The sequence below is a fragment of the Delphinus delphis genome, chromosome 7, assembly GCF_949987515.2.
Source record: "Delphinus delphis chromosome 7, mDelDel1.2, whole genome shotgun sequence".
Taxonomy (NCBI): Eukaryota; Metazoa; Chordata; class Mammalia; order Artiodactyla; family Delphinidae; genus Delphinus; species Delphinus delphis.
The window spans coordinates 46,547,993-46,565,683 of NC_082689.1; the positions used below are offsets into that span (position 1 = coordinate 46,547,993).

Here is a 17,691-nt window from a genome sequence, read left to right on the forward strand (position 1 = left end):
TGAAGAGGCTATCTTTACTCCACCGTATATTCTTGCCTTCTTTGTCAAAGATAAGGTGACCATATGTGCATTGGTTCATCTCTGGACTTTCTATCCCTGAACACTATATTTTTAAAGTTTCATGTCTCCCTTTCAAAGAGAATGATTTGTTTTGGGGAAAGTTGTAAACTCATAGTAAGTTTATAATTACAGAAAGTAATTGACAGAAGGCCTTGTTGGGTGCCAAATTTTTTTATATCTAGGATGATCTAGGTTGAATATCAACTGGTTCCAATATGTGATTCAGCCTCCTCATAAGGATAAAGAGGATTATATTACTATCATGGGGAGCTGTGAGGATTGTTGTTACACACATACACATACAAATAATGCAGGAAGGATAAACCAAAAAGATGAAAATGGTTATTATGGTATAATACATATTTGGTAGGTACCTAGTATGAACACTAATACAGAGTAGACACTTAAAATAATTAGCCTTTGCTACAAACAATTATTTCCTTTCTTTGGGCTGAAAATGTTCAGAAGCTTTGGTTTTTTTAATCATAGCAAAATTTTAAAATTTTGCATAAGAAAATGAACTAAGCAAAACAATCAGATATTACTTAGCTGAAGGTGGTCCACAATAATTCCACCATAAATTTATTTTTTAAAATCTAAGCCTATTAAGATTGATGTACTTTTTAAATTAATAAATCACAATTCCATATCCAAAGGAAACAAGAACACTATGTTAAAGAGATATCTGCACCCCATGTTCATAGCAGCATTATCCACAATAGCTAAGACATGGAAACAACTTAAGAAGTTATGGTATTTATACACACACACACACACACACACACACACCACAATGGAATACTATTTAGCCATAAAAAATAAGGAAATCCTGCCACTTGAGACAACTTGGATGGGCATTATGCTAAGTGAAATAAGTCAGACAGGGAAAGACAAATATTGTATGATCTCACTTATATGTGGAATCTAAACAAATAAACAAACAAACTCATAGAAAGAAGAGAACATATTTGCGGTTACCAGAGGCAGGGCATGGAGGAGGAGGAATTGTAGGAAGGTGGTTAAAAGACAGAAACTTCCACGTTTAAGATAAATGAGTATGAGGGATGTGATGTACAACATGATGATTATAGTTAACACTGCTCTATGATATACATGAAAGTTGCTGAGAGTAAATTCTAAGAGTTCTCATCATAAGGTAAAATATATACAATCTTTGGTATTTCTATGAGATGATCGATGTTAGCTAAATTTATTGTGATGATCATTTCACAATATATGTAAGTTAAATCATGCTATGCAACCTAAACTTATATAGTGTCACTTATGTCTCAGTAAAACTGGGAAACATGAAAAAATTCAGTAGCAGAAATACAAATTAATATTTAGGCAAATATTCTCATCAATAGAACATATTCTTGTGTACTGAAAATATTCTAAGATTCATAAAAGATCCTTCAATAATGATTCTTAATATTAAATATGAAATAATTTCCATATGCCATTTTATTTTCTTTTAGGTGAATCTTTTTTTCCTATTAAATATTGTACGTGTTCTTATCACCAAGTTAAAAGTTACTCACCAAGCAGAATCCAATCTCTACATGAAAGCTGTGAGAGCTACGCTTATCCTGGTGCCATTACTTGGCATTGAATTTGTACTGTTTCCATGGCGACCTGAAGGAAGGATTGCAGAGGAGGTATATGATTACATCATGCACATCCTCATGCACTATCAGGTATGGTGTTCTTGCATCAGGAAGGCAGCTTGTGAAATTTGGTTTTAAATTTACATATAGCTTTGGTTTTATTTTTAACTATATGTGCATCAAGTTGGTTACAAATAATGTATCTTTTCCATTTGGAATCAGATAATTCTATTTTTCTTTTACAGGGTCTTTTGGTATCTACAATTTTCTGCTTCTTTAATGGAGAGGTATGGTGATTGATTTTATTCCTCTTATCATTTTGTATTTGCAATACTTTTTTACTTTAAGAAATTAGACAGAATTATAAATTCCCTAAGAACAAGTATTTCAAATTCCATTTCTGTCAGGAAAAAGAACCATGGAATCTCTTTTACTAGATGTAACTCTCCTTCCCAAAAGCTCAGGTCATACTGGAGTTCAAGGCTGGGGCAAATTCAGCCTCACTTTAAAATATTCCATCAATGACTTTTATTCATCTCGTCTTTCGACCTACCTCTTGAACTAATCCTACTAATTCTGGACTTTGTCCTAGGTACAATGTTAGGCAATCCTTATCCTCATAGAACATACACTCAAATAAAATTGGGTCATTTTTATTTTCCCCCTTTCTCTGGGTTTTTTTTTCTCCTGGGAAGAGCTGCAGTGGGTTAGGAAACAGAAGAGCCCTCTGATTTGTAACATGGAAATGTGCTTTTGGATATTTCAAGATTTTTATCCAATATTTTTTTTTCTAATTGGGAAGTTTCAGGCATCTTAGAAACTGGTACCATATTTCTTATGCATATCAATTGGGCTATAACTCAGTGGTTTGAGCTATATTGATTTAGTTCTTTATAAGATTTTAATCTACTTGACAAAATTTAACCTGTTGGAGGATTTTGGCAAAATTCAATAAAGTTTAGAAATTCAGACAGCAACTAATGAAACATATATTTGGTAATGGTGAAGCTTATCACAAAGCTTCAGATGGGCAACACATGGAACCAGTCGTCATAACTTTATAAGAACCATTTCTATACAACTAATCAATGTTGGAAATCATGTACATGTCATGAAAAACTATAAAATATTGTTTTCCCTTGTTTATGTAATATTTTAATTCTTTCTCTTAGCATACAATAAAATTTCATATTTGATTTCTTAATCAATTTTAAAATATAGATATTTATTTTATATATTTATTTATAATGGCATATAGAACTATCAAACATGGTAGACTATATTTCATATCTTTGAGTGGTGTCTCCATGATTCTTCTGCTGTATCGAGGACAAGAGTGACTTTTTCTGAAGTCAGTGAGAAGTAGGGACAGAGAATGCAATTAGGAAGAATAGATACATCATCTGTTTTGATAATAAAATTCAATTAGCATTTATTATATAACTCTATAAATTAATTATTGTATAAACTGAATTAGACAATCCAATTTCTGCCTACATAGGACTTTACAGTTAAATATAGATGAGAAAGCTACAGACAATATGCCATAAAGCATGTATGAAATAAGATACACGTTTGCATCTGCAGAAACAGATTTGATTTTTATAAAGGGTATTTTTTAAATGTACAAATTATAACCACTAGTAAAATATTTTGTGATGGAAGGCAGTGTAGAATAAAGGCGCTGACACAGTAATGCATTTAAACCCAAAGATGCCTTTTTGTTCCTGGCTGTAACATCTTGGGAAATATTCTGAACTTCCAGAGGTCTCAGTGTGTACTTTTATTAAAGGGAAATAAAAGCAAGTTCTTTACACAAATCTCACAGAGATTAATGTAAACTAGGAATATAAAGTTTTTAGCACCATGCCCCACCCACAGTAGATACTCAGTACATTATAGATTCCTTTTTAGATTTGTCAAATCGCTCATTTACAAAAATATATGTACAAATGGTAACATTAATCATATCGGAATCAAATCTCAAATTGGCCCTTATATTTAGAAAAAGTGCCCAGGGAATATCTAAATTAATGCCTAACACTCTTATTGCACTCTACCTGTGTAAGGAAAAGAGACACAGGCCTTGATCTTTTGCCATGTTCTAAAATTGAGAAAACTTTGGCACTGGAAAATTACAATAAAAAATCTTTGAGCCAACTTGTTACCAAATCCTTCAGCATCTCACAACATCTCCAATATTTGTCCCCTTGTCTTCATCTCTAGATACAATCCCTGTTTGTGTATGATTCATTTCTCATCTTAAGAAATACTATAATGCTTCCTTTTTTTGTCTCTTTGCCTCTAGTTTTTCCCACTCTCATAACATGAAGACACAGCTGCCAAACCCATTTTGTGTGGTTCCAACTATGTCATGTACTTCTTGAAATCATTTGCTCAGGCTTAGTTTCCTTCTTGCTTTCCACGTCAGGTCAAAGAGCTTGCCTTTATCTTAATATCTCCATTTATTTTTTATTCTCACATTTTATTTTTATTTATTAGCCAAAATATTCCTAGTTGCATTTCTCACTAGTTAAATAACTGTGGCTTGACAAGTACTCAGGTCACTTTCATCTCATCTCTAGTCCTCTTAGTCAAAACAATGTGCACTGTTAGCATAAACCAGGGACTCTAGACATCAGAAGGGCCCTCCCTAGTTTCACGGGTATCTTTAACAACACCTGAGAGTAGATATTTTTACAACGTGAACAAAAAGATTTGTTGAGAATAACCAAACTCACATCCTGTAATGAGAAGTAGGTAGAATTTTTATATACAGCTCTATTAAACACCTTTTAATTGATTTAGGTTAAGCAGTGTAGAGTTGGTTTCTTATCAGGTACTAATGGTCATATAAACCCATATTCTTTATATTATACAAAATTATATATTGCAATGTTATATTCTAAAAAGTTGGCCTTACTATTTATATAACACTTATGCGTAAATTAATGAAAACACTTTCATATCTTTAATAACATCAGGCAGGCTCTCTTGCCATCCAATGGCAATTTCCCTTTTTATCTTTCCCCATTACATTCTTCTCATTGTAAGTTTACTGAGAGTGGCCACTTTAATGTTCTGTTAATCAGGTGTGATGTTGTGTTAGAGAAAGCAGATGAAAAAACATAACATCCTTATAGAGAGTCCCATAAACAAACAGATGTCTACAAGGCCTATGGGTCTTTAATTACCTTTATATTTAGCTTCAGTAAATAAGTCAGGAAATTGGCTTTCCATGGTTTTTCTGACGATTTAGTTGCAAGGAAGAAATAGGGTGATGATCTTAATCAAAGTAGATATTTCAAGAGCAAACAGTCATACATTTCAAAGCCATTTTCGCTTTTAGAATTGAATTTAAGCTTTCCTTGTTAAGACTATAAGTACTACTCTCATAGCTAAAATATTTCTTCATGTCAGCTTCTTCCCAACATTTATGTAGAATCTTTTGTACAAAGCTACATTCCACCTCCTTTCAAACAGAAACTATATAGCACATGGATTCAATCAGTCCAGCTTTTAGTAACAAAGTGAGAAGTTAATTAAGCATAAAAATCAGGATCAAAAACAACTCCCATTAGAAATACCTAGATAATTGGCCAAATGTCATTTTTGTTTTAAATCTCTGAATATTTATTTAAAAGTCATACTCTAAAGCCATTCCATTTGTCATTTGCTTATATTCTTGAAGATATTACATATGCAGATGGTATTTTTTAATTACCTTAATTTAAATATGTTATTTGGAGAACTTAGAAATACATCACTAAACCATGAGAGGAATAAAGTATAATTTTTATAAGATAAATGTATTCATTTTCCTATAAATGCTGTTATTTCAAAGAAAATTTATATGAATAAAAATTATTTCCTTCAGATATAGTTGCCATATGTAAAGAAGTAAGCTTGAAATTCCTGAAGTTCTGAATTTCATATTAATAAAACAATGTATGGCATTCCTAACTACATAATTTTTGAATTATAGAGTAGGGAGACGCCTCTCCCTGCTGTGGCCTCTCCCGCTGCGGAGCACAGGCTCTGGACGCGCAGGCTCAGCGGCCATGGCTCACGGGCCTAGCCGCTCCGTGGCATGTGGGATCTTCCCGGAATGGGGCACGAATCCGTGTCCCCTGCATCGGCAGGCGGACTCTCAACCACTGCGCCACCAGGGAAGCCCCTCCTGGAATTTCTAATAACTCATTCTGAATTCTTACTAAAGAAACTGATTGACCTTATATTTGTTTGTTTTGTTTTTCTACATGTTAAAATATGAAATGAGACAGTAAAACTTTGTGTTCATTTTAAGCGACAGATTAGAGGAGACTAACAGGACCTTAAAGTATCCCACAGAGCTGCAGACATCCTGGGAATACCTATTCGCTATAGATTGTTTGTAATTTGGAGAAGAGATAAGAAAATGAAAAGACTTAAATAAGCAGCCCTATTTTAAAGTTTAATATTGCTATGTACACATGAATGTAATGAATAAAAAGTTGAGGAATTTATGTAATTCGTAGAAAGTTAAACAATATTGTATGAGTATGTTTGTAGGACATGAACTACTAGAAAGTTGTTTTTGGATGCTCAGATTCCCTTTGGGGAAACAATCAAAGGGTCAAAGAGCAGTAGAGATTTGGGGAAGACAATTCAAAGTTATACATGCTCTGCAAAGACACAGATCAGGTCACAGCATGTGGCTAATACATTCTTAACCTAGAAGCAGACAGGAAATGTACAGGTGATCGAGTTGGAGATGCATTTGATATTCTCATTTATGCTCACTGACTCAATATGAAGAAAATCATCTGTGTCTTATGTTCAGTTAAGACCAAAATCTTTGTATATGACCTACCTAGTTCTCATCTCTATCCCCAAGCAGAAAAGATAGAAGAGTCATTAAACTTCAAATTTATCCAGACAGGGGGGTATCTAAATACACAAAAGTGGAGTGGTGACATTCCTAAACTTTTTTTTCCCACAATACTCATCCCATTATATGTTCAGTGCTGTAATTATCTGTTCAACACTTTCTTCCCTCTGGGGGTAAGCTCCATGAGGGCAAAAACCCTGATCTTTTTTTTCCAGAATGTAGCTCAATACCTGGCACATGCTAATCACAGTAAAATGTTGTTGCTGCTGCTGTTGATGATGATGGTGATAATTATTTATATTCCCTGTATCCCTGTTTTTAAATCTTTTTTCTCTCTTCTTTTATATTTCACTAATTATCTCATTCTTTTAATAAAAATATTGATACAAAACTAAATGTTGCACATGCCAACTTGTAAGTGAGGGTATAGATTAACTATCTGACAGCAAGACATTCATGTGCATTTTTAGAGCTTCAAAGAGAAGGCATAGAAAGAGAAATATGAAGTTTTCTGTAGTCTGTACTAAAGTATAGAGTAATTGCAAAGATTTCCTAATATAAAGATAGTTTACTCAATTTCATTTTTTAATTAAGAAAATAAAGTAATATTATTCACTCAATATCAATGCTTTTTTTAAAAAAAGCTTTTGTACATAACTTATTTTATTGTATTATTAAATACATTATCTTCATTTCATTTATGAATTGCTCTTACCCTTTCTGTTTCTTTTTGTTTTATAGGTTCAAGCAATTCTGAGAAGAAACTGGAATCAATATAAAATCCAATTTGGAAACAGCTTTTCCCACTCAGATGCTCTCCGTAGTGCATCTTACACAGTGTCAACAATCAGTGATGGTGCAGGTTACAGTCATGACTGTCCAACTGAACACTTAAATGGAAAAAGCATCCACGATATTGAAAACGTTGTCATAAAACCGGAAAAGTTATATGACTGATAATAGAGCGTGTATTGCTGAACTATTTTGTTCCACTCCTAACTCAAGGACTTGGATCCATGACTTTACAACCAGAAGACTTCAATATTAAATGAATTATTTGAAGGTGACAAAGAAAACCCTCACATGAATTCAGTAGTGTGTTGATAAATGTTTCACACTAGCTCCATGGGGGAAAACAGTCCTGATTTGTAAGTTTTGCCAGTTTTTATGGTGTAAGTACTCCCACCATGGCTGATTTCAAGTTACCAACTTGACATCAGTGAATGTGGACTTGGGTAAAAATGAGCACAGTCAGTTGTAGGTTGGTGTGAGCCAGCTCTAGCACACCACTGCATGAATCCACAAATAAATAGACCATGAAAGTTCATAGACACAATGGGCACAATTCCACTCCTGTTGCCTAAAGAGACCTAGCTAAGGCCTATAGACTTGGAAAGAAAATGAGCTTTTCATTTATTTTTAAAATCTTTATCCCATATTCCCTGGTGAAGTTGATTTTTTGCCCAGAAAGTATTCTAGCCCTTTTTGTTTTTATTTTTTCAAATGGACCAGATAAAAAATTAATTATTCCTGTTTGCTTACCCTCTTCTCCTCCCAAAAAATAAATGAGCAGAATTGCTGTTGGCTACTCATTTGCTGATTCATCACAGTTATACCCCTTGTCATATCCATTTTTGAGGCTTGATGAATAGTATGTATGATACGCAATCCTACTTTGGTAACATTAGGGAGAAATCTTGGTTGATACTACAAAACATGTAGTTGACTACTTTCCCATCTTACTACACAAGTGGGAAGGAATTCGTGTCCATATACCTGTAAATAGAAACTTTGCCCCTTCCATTTCTACTTTGTGGACAAATAAGCAATTATTTTACATGAAGGAAATCAATGAAGGATTTCTTATTTTCTTAAAAGTTTGTAAAAAAATTGTGAAAAGTAAGCTTGTAAATACTCTGTTATTCTATTTTATAGTCTCAAATATATACAATCTAGGTAATTTTTTTAAAAACAAATACTTAATGTAACAATGTGTGCATGTTAATATCTGATACTGTGTCTGGGCTGATTTTATAATAAAATAGAATCTGGAATTCTTATTTGTTAACTATTTTAAAGACAACCAGATGCCAGCATCAGAAGTTTGAGAACTAAGTTTGAGAAATATCTATGATAAGATATAAAATATTTATTTAAAAAATCCTCAAGGCCATTGTTTTATTGGATATATTAGCTTTGGTGATTCATACCTTAATAATAGATATGTTTGACATATTTCCTTTTTTATTTTGATGATGAACTTTCATTCTAATCCAGAAAATTTAAATGACTCCTATAATAAATGCCAATCTGCTATTCTTATGGTTTTTACCCCGTTAAAAAGATTACTTTTCTGACTTACTATATGAAGCTTTGGAAATGCTGCAAGGCTATTTTTTAAAATTAGAGGAACACAATATATATCATATACAATGTTTTTATATTTTAATAGAGATACTATATATGATGATGCAATATAGTAAAAGACCTGAATGTATCAGTAAGGAAGAATTGTTGTCAGAACATTTATGGAATAATTAAATTAAGATGGAAGAAATCCTCGCTAATGAATTAAAGTGACATTTAAATGGGATTCATTTTTCCTAATGTCATTTTCCACTGATTTCTGAAAACCAAAATGCCTTCAATTAGTAAGTCAGTTTTGGCAGGAGAATTCATTACATCTATATGTTTTTGTTGTTGTTGCTGTGGTGTGTCAATCTGCTTAAAATGGATTAAACTAATGACTTAGTCATCATAGGTTGTTTCTTAAGCTGTCAATAGATGGTAAGTTCAGAAGTCATTTGAAATTGTCCAGGTAAATTATCTAAATTAGTAAGAATTCACTTATTAAAAGGCCTGGTCAGTAGATTTATGATTTATCTATACACATGTAAAAGCTGTATTGTTAGTTTCAGATTTACGGATTTCAAAACAAGCTTTTATAAAAAGGAACTCAGGCTGTTCTGAACTTTCTAATGCCTAAATTATACAATAATTCCTTTAAATAATCTCATATTTTAGCTATTTATTATTCAAAGACACAGATTCAAATCCTTCACTGGCACTGTTCATATATTTCAGCATTCTTCCAGACAAGCTATCAAGTCTCAACCATAAATGACAGTAGAAAATGTCAAATTATCAACGAGCATTATATTAAAAATACATTGTAACTTTCAAGTCTTTTTATTGTGCTTTTATCATATTAAGTTTAGATCAGATTTCCTTTGTGGCCAGGATTTATCTATTGTACCATCTTTAGGTGAAGACAGTCCATGATTAATCAGTGTTAATTTTGAACCCATTTTTTTTTAGAAGTAATATTTTTAAATATTAGACTTCTCTGAAACTGAAGTACTAATAATTAAGATCTCCTTTGTATCTTACTCATATAAAAAAGTAAAATCAATACTGTTTAAAAGCAAACTTCCTTGGTATCTAAAAACTTATTTGGGGAATTTCTAACTTTTAAAATGCAAATCTGCTGCTTTTCTGAAAGTATTTGTGAAAGTCATTTTAATTTCTAAACAATTCTAGTCTGTCATTTTTTTTTAATTTCTAAAGTTATTTAGTGCATTTATTCATAAAATATTCATTCTGGAATTTAGTGTTTGTTCAAATGTAATCCAATGTACATAGAAGTAGTGGTAGCTATAGTGCTGTATTTATTGCTTGATAATGTTTTTTAAATGTGAACTTATCTAATTTTCTCTGGGTTTTAATATGCTAATAAAAACCATTTCTTTTATTTCTAAAACATACCCAAAATATTCTGATCAATTAAAATAACTCATGTTATGCTTACTTAGTGTATATCTCTATATTTTGATTGTACGAAAATATTAAAGTTATGAGCTAAAGTTGATTTTCACTCATGTTTACTGGAGTACTGAATAATCTAAATTACAAATATAATTCTTTACAGCAATCAGTGTAATACTTAAAATCGATGACTATATCACCATTACCCTCTTTGAAGTCTTCCATAAACCTGTAAATCATTCCATAAACCTGTTCGTTAAAATTATGAATTCATCTTGTAAGCTAAAAAATTCCAAATAAAGTACAGTGTACGCAAATTCCTTCCTAGGCTAAATGAAAGGAAAAGATTCCCAGAAATAGGAAAATGCACAAAGATTTGTCTCCTTTCTCCATTATATTCTACTGTATAGTTTTGTGTTGAATAGCAGAAAGAAACAGAAGGAAAAGAACTACTTAAAAATATAATTTTCTCATTTAAAGTTGTTTTTAGTGTATTATATTGGTATAGTATATTTACATATATTCAAAGATGTGTAACCATCTCCACAGTCAATTTTATTACATTTTTATGACCTCAGGAGGAAACCATGTATCCTTAGCTATCACTCTTCTATCCTCCCATCCCTGCTCCCACCCAAGCCCTAAGCAGCACTAACTTACTTTCTGTCTCAATAGACTTCCCTATTCTGGACTTTCATATGAATGGAATCATATGGAATATGATCTTTTCTGACTGACTTCTTTTACCTATAATGTTTTCACAAGTCCATAACTTGCTCCAGTTTCATTCCTTTTTATGACTAAATTATTCCACTGTATGGATTTACCACATTTTGTTTATCCATCTGTCTGTTGATGGACATCTGTGTTGTTTCCATCTTTTGGCTATTATGAATAATGCTGCTATGAACATTTGTGTACAAGGTAATTTTTTTAACATATATTTTAATTTCACTTGGTTATATACCTAGAAGTGGAAATGTTGGATCATATGTTAAATACATCTGAGGACTGCTAGACTGTTTTGCAAAACAGCTGGACCATTTCACATTCCCACTAGCAGTGTCTGAGGGTTCTGATTTCTCCACATGCTTCCCAACACTTGTTATTATGTGTCTTTTGTACTTTAGCCATCCTAGTGGGTGTGAAGTGGTTTCTTGTGGTTTTAATTTGTATTTCTTTGGTGGCTAGTGACGTTGAGCACCTTTTCATGTTTCTATCGGCCATTTGTATATTTTTGGAGAAATGTCCATTCAAATCCTTTGTTCATTTTTAAATGGATTGCTTGTATTTTATTATTGAGTTGAAAGAGTTCTCCATCTATTCCAGGTACAGGTCCCTTATCAGATATAAAATTTGCACACATTTTCTTCCATTCTGTGGGTTGTCTTGTCACTTTCTTGATGGTGTCCTTCATAGCACAACAGTCTATAATCTTGATGAAATACAATTTATCTACTTTTTTCTTTTGTTTCTTAGGCTTTTGGTGTCTTATCTAAAAATCCTTTGCCAAATTGAAGGTCATGAAGACCTACTCCTACAGTTTCTTCTAAGGAATTTACAGTTTTTGCTCTTACATTTAGATCTTTGGTCCATTTTGAGTTAAGTTTTGTATACGGTGTGAGATAAGGGGCCAAATCCATTCTTTTGCATGTGGCTCTCCATTTGTCCCAGTAATACTTGTTGAAAAAAAATATTTTCTGCATTGAAGGATATCCTTGTCTTGGTATCCTGATCAAAATCAATTGACCTTAGATTTATGGTTTTATTTCTGAAAAATTCTATTGGTCTTTGTGTCCAAACCACATATCTTGATTACTTTGCTTTGTAGTAAGTCTTGAAATCAGGTAGTGTGAGTTGTTCTGTTTTATTCTTATTTTTCACAGTTGTTTGGGCCATACTGGGTCTCTTGGAACTCCATATGCATTTTATTTTTTAATTTTTTTAATTAATTTATTTATTTTTGGCCGTGTTGGGTCTTTGTTGCTGCACACGGGCTTTCTCTAGCTGTGGCGAGCGGAGGCTACTCTTTGTTGTGGTGCATGGGCGACTCATTGCAGTGGCTTCTCTTGTTGTGGAGCACGGGTTCTAGGCACGCAGGCTTCAGTAGTTGTGGCACGTGGGCTCAGCAGTTGTGGCTCACGGGCTCTAGAGTGCAGGCTCAGTAGTTGTGGTGCATGGGCTTAGTTGCTCCGTGGCTTGTGGGGTCTTCCCGGACCAGGGCTCGAACCTGTGTCCACTGCATTGGCAGGCCAATTCTTAACCACTGTGCCACCAGGAAAGTCCTTCCATATGCATTTTAGACTGAGCTTGTCAATTTGTACAAAGAAGCCTGTTGGAATTCTGATAGGGATTACATTGAACCTGTTGATAATTGGGAGAGTATTGCCATCTTAATGTTAAATCTTCTGATTCATGAACATTAGATGACTTTACATTTACTTAAATCTTTAATTGCTTTCAATAATTTTTCTAGTTTTCAGAGTATAAGTTTTGCATTTCATTTGTTAAATTTATTCCTAAGCATTTTATTCTTTCTGATGCTATCATGAATGGAATTGTTTTGTTTTATGTTTGGATTGCTTATTGCAAGTGTATAGAAATAAAATTAACTTTTGTGTATTGATCGTATATCCTTCAACCTTGCTGAACTCATTTATTAGTTATAACATATTTTAGTGGATTCCTCATAACTTTCTACATAAAAGATCATGCCATCTGCAAATAGAGGCAGTTTTACTTCTTCCTTTTGAATATGAATGCCTTTTATTTTTTTCATGTCTAAATGTCATGGCTAGAACATTCAGTAAAATGTTGAATGGAAGCAACAAGAGCACACGTCATTGTCTTGTTCTTGATCTTAGGGAAAAGCACCCAGTCTTTCCTCCTTAAGTATGTTAATTGTGTGTTTTTTGTAGATGCCCTTTACAAAGTTGAGGAAGTTCCCTTCTATTCCTACTTTGTTAATAGATTTTACCATGAGAAGGTGTTGGATTTTGTTAAATGCTTTTTCTGCATCTATTGAGATGATCATGTGATTTTTGTTTAATATTTTATTGATATGATGTATTACATTATTTAATTTTCAGATTTTAAAACAATCTTGCATCCCTGGGATCACCTCTATTGGTCATTTTAATGTTTAATTCTTTTTATATGTCGCTAAATTCAGTTTGCTAGTACTTTGTTGAGGAACTTTGCATCCATATTCATAAGAGATTTTGGTCTGTAGTTTTCCTTTTTTGTGATGTTTTTGTCTGGTTTTGGTATCACAATAGTATCATCTTCATAGAACGATTTGGATTGTGATCCCTCCTCTTCTGTTTTTCGAAGAGTTTGTGAAGAAGAATTCCTTGAAGCATTTGTATTAAATCTTCTTCGAATGTTTGGTGAAATTCAGTGGTAAAGCCATCTGGACTTGGACCAGATAAGGGCAGTTTTTTGATTACTGATTCAATTTCTTCACTTGGTATTGTCCTATTCAGATTGCCTATTTCTCCTTGAGTCAGTTTTGGTAGTTGATATTTTTCTAGGACTGTGTCCATCTCATCTACTTTGTCTAATTTGTTAACCATAGAGTATTGAACAATCATTAAGGTCACAAACTGATTTTTGGCTGGAAATTTTATAAGGAATCTTGGACTGGATTTTTTAAAACCTGTGGTGTTTTTTTTTTTTGCCATCTTGGGACTAATAAATCACACCAAAAAAAAAAAAAAAGTCTCTATGCCAGATTTCACCTGCTGTGTCTATAAATTTGAGTGAATTCCATTTTTCTCAAGGTCCCCCAAATGTGACATAGTTCCTAGCATGCTAGGAATTGACCATCCTTACCACCTATAAGCCTGGGTGGGACCTGTAAATCAAGCACAAAGCCAGTTTTCCTAGGAAGGTTTAATAGTCATTGGCTCCATAAGAATAGTCACCCTTTCTTCCCCAAATGACCATAATTTAATGACCATCATTCTCAAAAATGACACTCCTGGTTAAGGCCTTTAGTACACAATCTATTTGTCCTATTACATACTGGTAGGAAGGAGGATTCATTCTTACTGAACCTATTCAAATAACTATATTATCATAAAAAGTTAGAATACTTAAGTTTTTTTTCTAAAATTCTTGGGAATCAGTTAGAATCTATTATTTTTAAATGTTTTATTTCAGTTTAAAAACAATATTTATAATATTATTTTGGGTTAGATATCTGAAAATGAAAGATAAAAGGTTTACTGCTAATATCCAGAAAATAGAATGCTGAAACAAAATATTAAAAATATTCCATACAAATAACAATAAAAATATTTTTCCTTATCAGTTCTTTCAATTCTGTGAAATTAATTCTTGGTCTGGTGGATCTCACATTAGCAATGTCACTAAGATGTCTCTTGTGCAATTTAAAAAGTTCTCAGAATCCTGGTTCACTCCACTTGGTATGGTCTGAAAGTTTGTGGTGCACTGACATTTTGGCCTTAACCAAAATAAAGCTGAGAATTTCATTAATTTTTTGGCAACATAAGCATTATTAGTGACATTGGCAAAGGTAGTTTCAGTGGAGTTTTTGAGACAAAATCTTGATTACAGTGGGTTCCAGAGAAATGGATTATCGTAAAATACTTTTTTGAACAAAATAAAAAATAGAAAACATGACATAAAAATAGTATGGCAGAATCAAATCCAATGCATCTAGGGCTTAACTTACATATTAACAGATTTTCAACTTGGATCACAAGCAAAACCATATCTTTGAGGTAGACAAAAGACAAACCTAAAAACCTTGAAAATACAAGGATCAGCAAGGGTAGGATATCAGGGAAATCAAACAAACGAGAAAGCAATGGTCCTGATCTTAATATCAGTCAGGGAGGAATTTAGGTTTTTTAATAAGGCATCATTTGGGGAAAATAAATGTACTTTATAATGCTAAAGAGTACAAGTCCCAAAGAAAGCATAACACATATGAATACCTGTGAAGTTATGAATATATAGAAGAAATTACAGGAGGCATAAGGAGAACTAGACAAAAACACAAAAGTAGTAGCAGACTTTAATTTATCTCTCTCAACAATGATAAAGTAGACAAAAATATCAGGAAAAAAACCCAAAAGACATAATTAACATATTTAGAAAAGTAAACCTTTCAAACTACTTTTATAAAGTGAGAATATCATCGAATTCAAAATATGATATTGCACCAAAGTAGTACAATTAATATCTTATGAATATTGGTAGATAAAATACTAAAGTAAAATATTGGCAAACAGAATTCAATGCTTATTAAAGATCTTTCACAACCAAGCAAGATATATTTCAGGAATGCAAGGACGAATCAATATTTAGAAATCTATTAACTTAATACACCATAGTAAAGCAGTAAGGAGAAAAATATCAAATAATCATCTTCAATGAGAGTGGAGAAGCATTTGACAAAATTGAATTTATACTTAATTTTTTAAAATAAAAATAAATAAGGAATTTATATACACACACTTCATTTACATGACAAAAGATACCTCAGCCCCCAAATCATCACCATGTTAATAGAAAAATACTGGAAGCTTTGTCCCTAGAGTCAGGATCAAGATGTAAATGCTTACATATAACCACCATTATTTAGTATCCAGCTAAATGAACCAGCCAATGTAATTTGACAATGCAAAACAAAATAAAATTAAGCAAAATAGAGGTAAAAAATATGGAAAGGAGCAGAAAACTATCAAGATTTTCTGATGATAGATACAGACACACCTGGAATGTTAATCTAAGCAGTAAGAGAATTCAGAAATTTAGGAACATACAAAGTAAATGTGCAAAACTCAGTATTTTCCGTATATACATATACCAACCAGGTAGAATATGCAGTGGGAAAAAAAGGAGCAAATGCTATTTGTAATGGCATCAAGAGAAATAAAACATATAGGAAAAAAATAAGCAAGAAATGAATGAAATACATTTTAAACACTACTATGGTCACAACAGAGGACATCACTACGTGGAAAGGCACCATGTTCTTAAATAGGAAGATCATCGTAAAGATGTAATTTGGCCCCTAAATAAATTATAAAGTATTTATGATCTAAATAATAATAGTAGGTAGTTATTTTGAAATCAGATGTGCTGATTCTAAATTTCATATACAGTCATCCTTTGGTATTCTTGGGGGATTAGTTCCAGGGCACTCCTCCTCCCTGCCAATACCAAAATCTGCAGAGGCTCAAGTCCCTTATATAAAAAAAGCATAGTATTTATATATAACCTATGCACATCCTGTATACGTGTCTAGATTACTTATAATATCTAATACAATGTAAATACTATATAAATAGTAAATACAATGTAAATGCTATGTAAATAGTTGCTGGGTGGGTGGCAAATCCAAGTTTTGCTTTTTGGAACTTTCTAGAATTTTTTTTTCATCTGAGGTTGGTTGAATCTGCAGATACAGAACCCTTGGATATAGAGGGTGGACTGTAGGGTAATAAAAATAAATAGTCATGAAGATTCTAAATAACAGTGGTTAGGAGATAAGCCCTAACAGATGTTATGAAACACAATTAAAACAGTGGTAACGGTACATGATTAGAACAGAGAGAACAGGAGGAGGGGAAGTGTGTATACAGACTACTCTTTGGAGCAGAAAACAGTAATCAGAATGGGGAGTGGAATGACATTATCACTCAGAGAGTCATTAATTCTTGTCCTTTCCCACTTTCCCTTCTTTAAAAATGTGCCAACTCTGGAATACCAGATGTAAGAAATGGGCATAACTGGTAGTGGTTTCTCCCTTGGCTTTAAAATGCCAAACTCATTGAAACTATTACCCATTAAGTATAAAAGTCTGTAGAAAAAGCCATCTTCCTCATTAATTTTTGCCTGGGAAAAAAGTGGAGATGCTAGTTGTTTGTTTGTTCAAGTTACAGTTATAAGCATATAATTTCAGTGATTTCATAGATTCATGGATGCTGAACTACATCTGTGGATGACCTAGGAGTACTTAAACCTTAAGTAAATCCCTTTGGCCTACATTTTCAGCAAAGTTGAATAGTTATTCTTTTGTTTCTAAATTCCATCTACAATCTCTTCCCTCAGACTCCAGCTAGAAGGCATTTCTCAGGCCTTCTGAAAGCTCAAATATCTTCACCATACAATTTTGTTTTAAGGTATTTCTTAAATAATTTTGCTATTTCAATTTGTCCTTTACATTTTAACTTTCCTTTGACCTTTTTCTCTTTATCTTATCTCAGGGTATATATTATATTCCAACCATTATTGTCATAAATTTTCTGTAAACTCATTTATATATTTAAACCCTAGCCTCTTACTGCTTGTTGCATGTCTTAGTCTGGTCAGTTTCCAAAACAAAAATACCATAGACTGGGTGGTTTAATCAAC

At 32.7% G+C, this 17,691-nt stretch overlaps 1 protein-coding gene across 5 annotated transcripts in view; it reads left to right on the plus strand.

The window, feature by feature from the left end:
- The window catches only part of CALCRL (calcitonin receptor like receptor), a 104,854-nt gene extending 94,449 nt beyond the window's left edge, over positions 1–10,405 (plus strand). For all 5 annotated transcript variants that reach the window (XM_060016460.1, XM_060016458.1, XM_060016459.1 and 2 more), the window contains 3 exons: positions 1,539–1,757; positions 1,913–1,954; positions 7,279–10,405. In XM_060016460.1, coding sequence (XP_059872443.1) covers positions 1,539–1,757; positions 1,913–1,954; positions 7,279–7,494 — 477 coding nt within the window. In that variant the 3' untranslated portion in view covers positions 7,495–10,405. The remainder of the gene's footprint in view (positions 1–1,538; positions 1,758–1,912; positions 1,955–7,278) is intronic.
- The last annotated feature ends 7,286 nt before the right edge of the window (positions 10,406–17,691 follow it).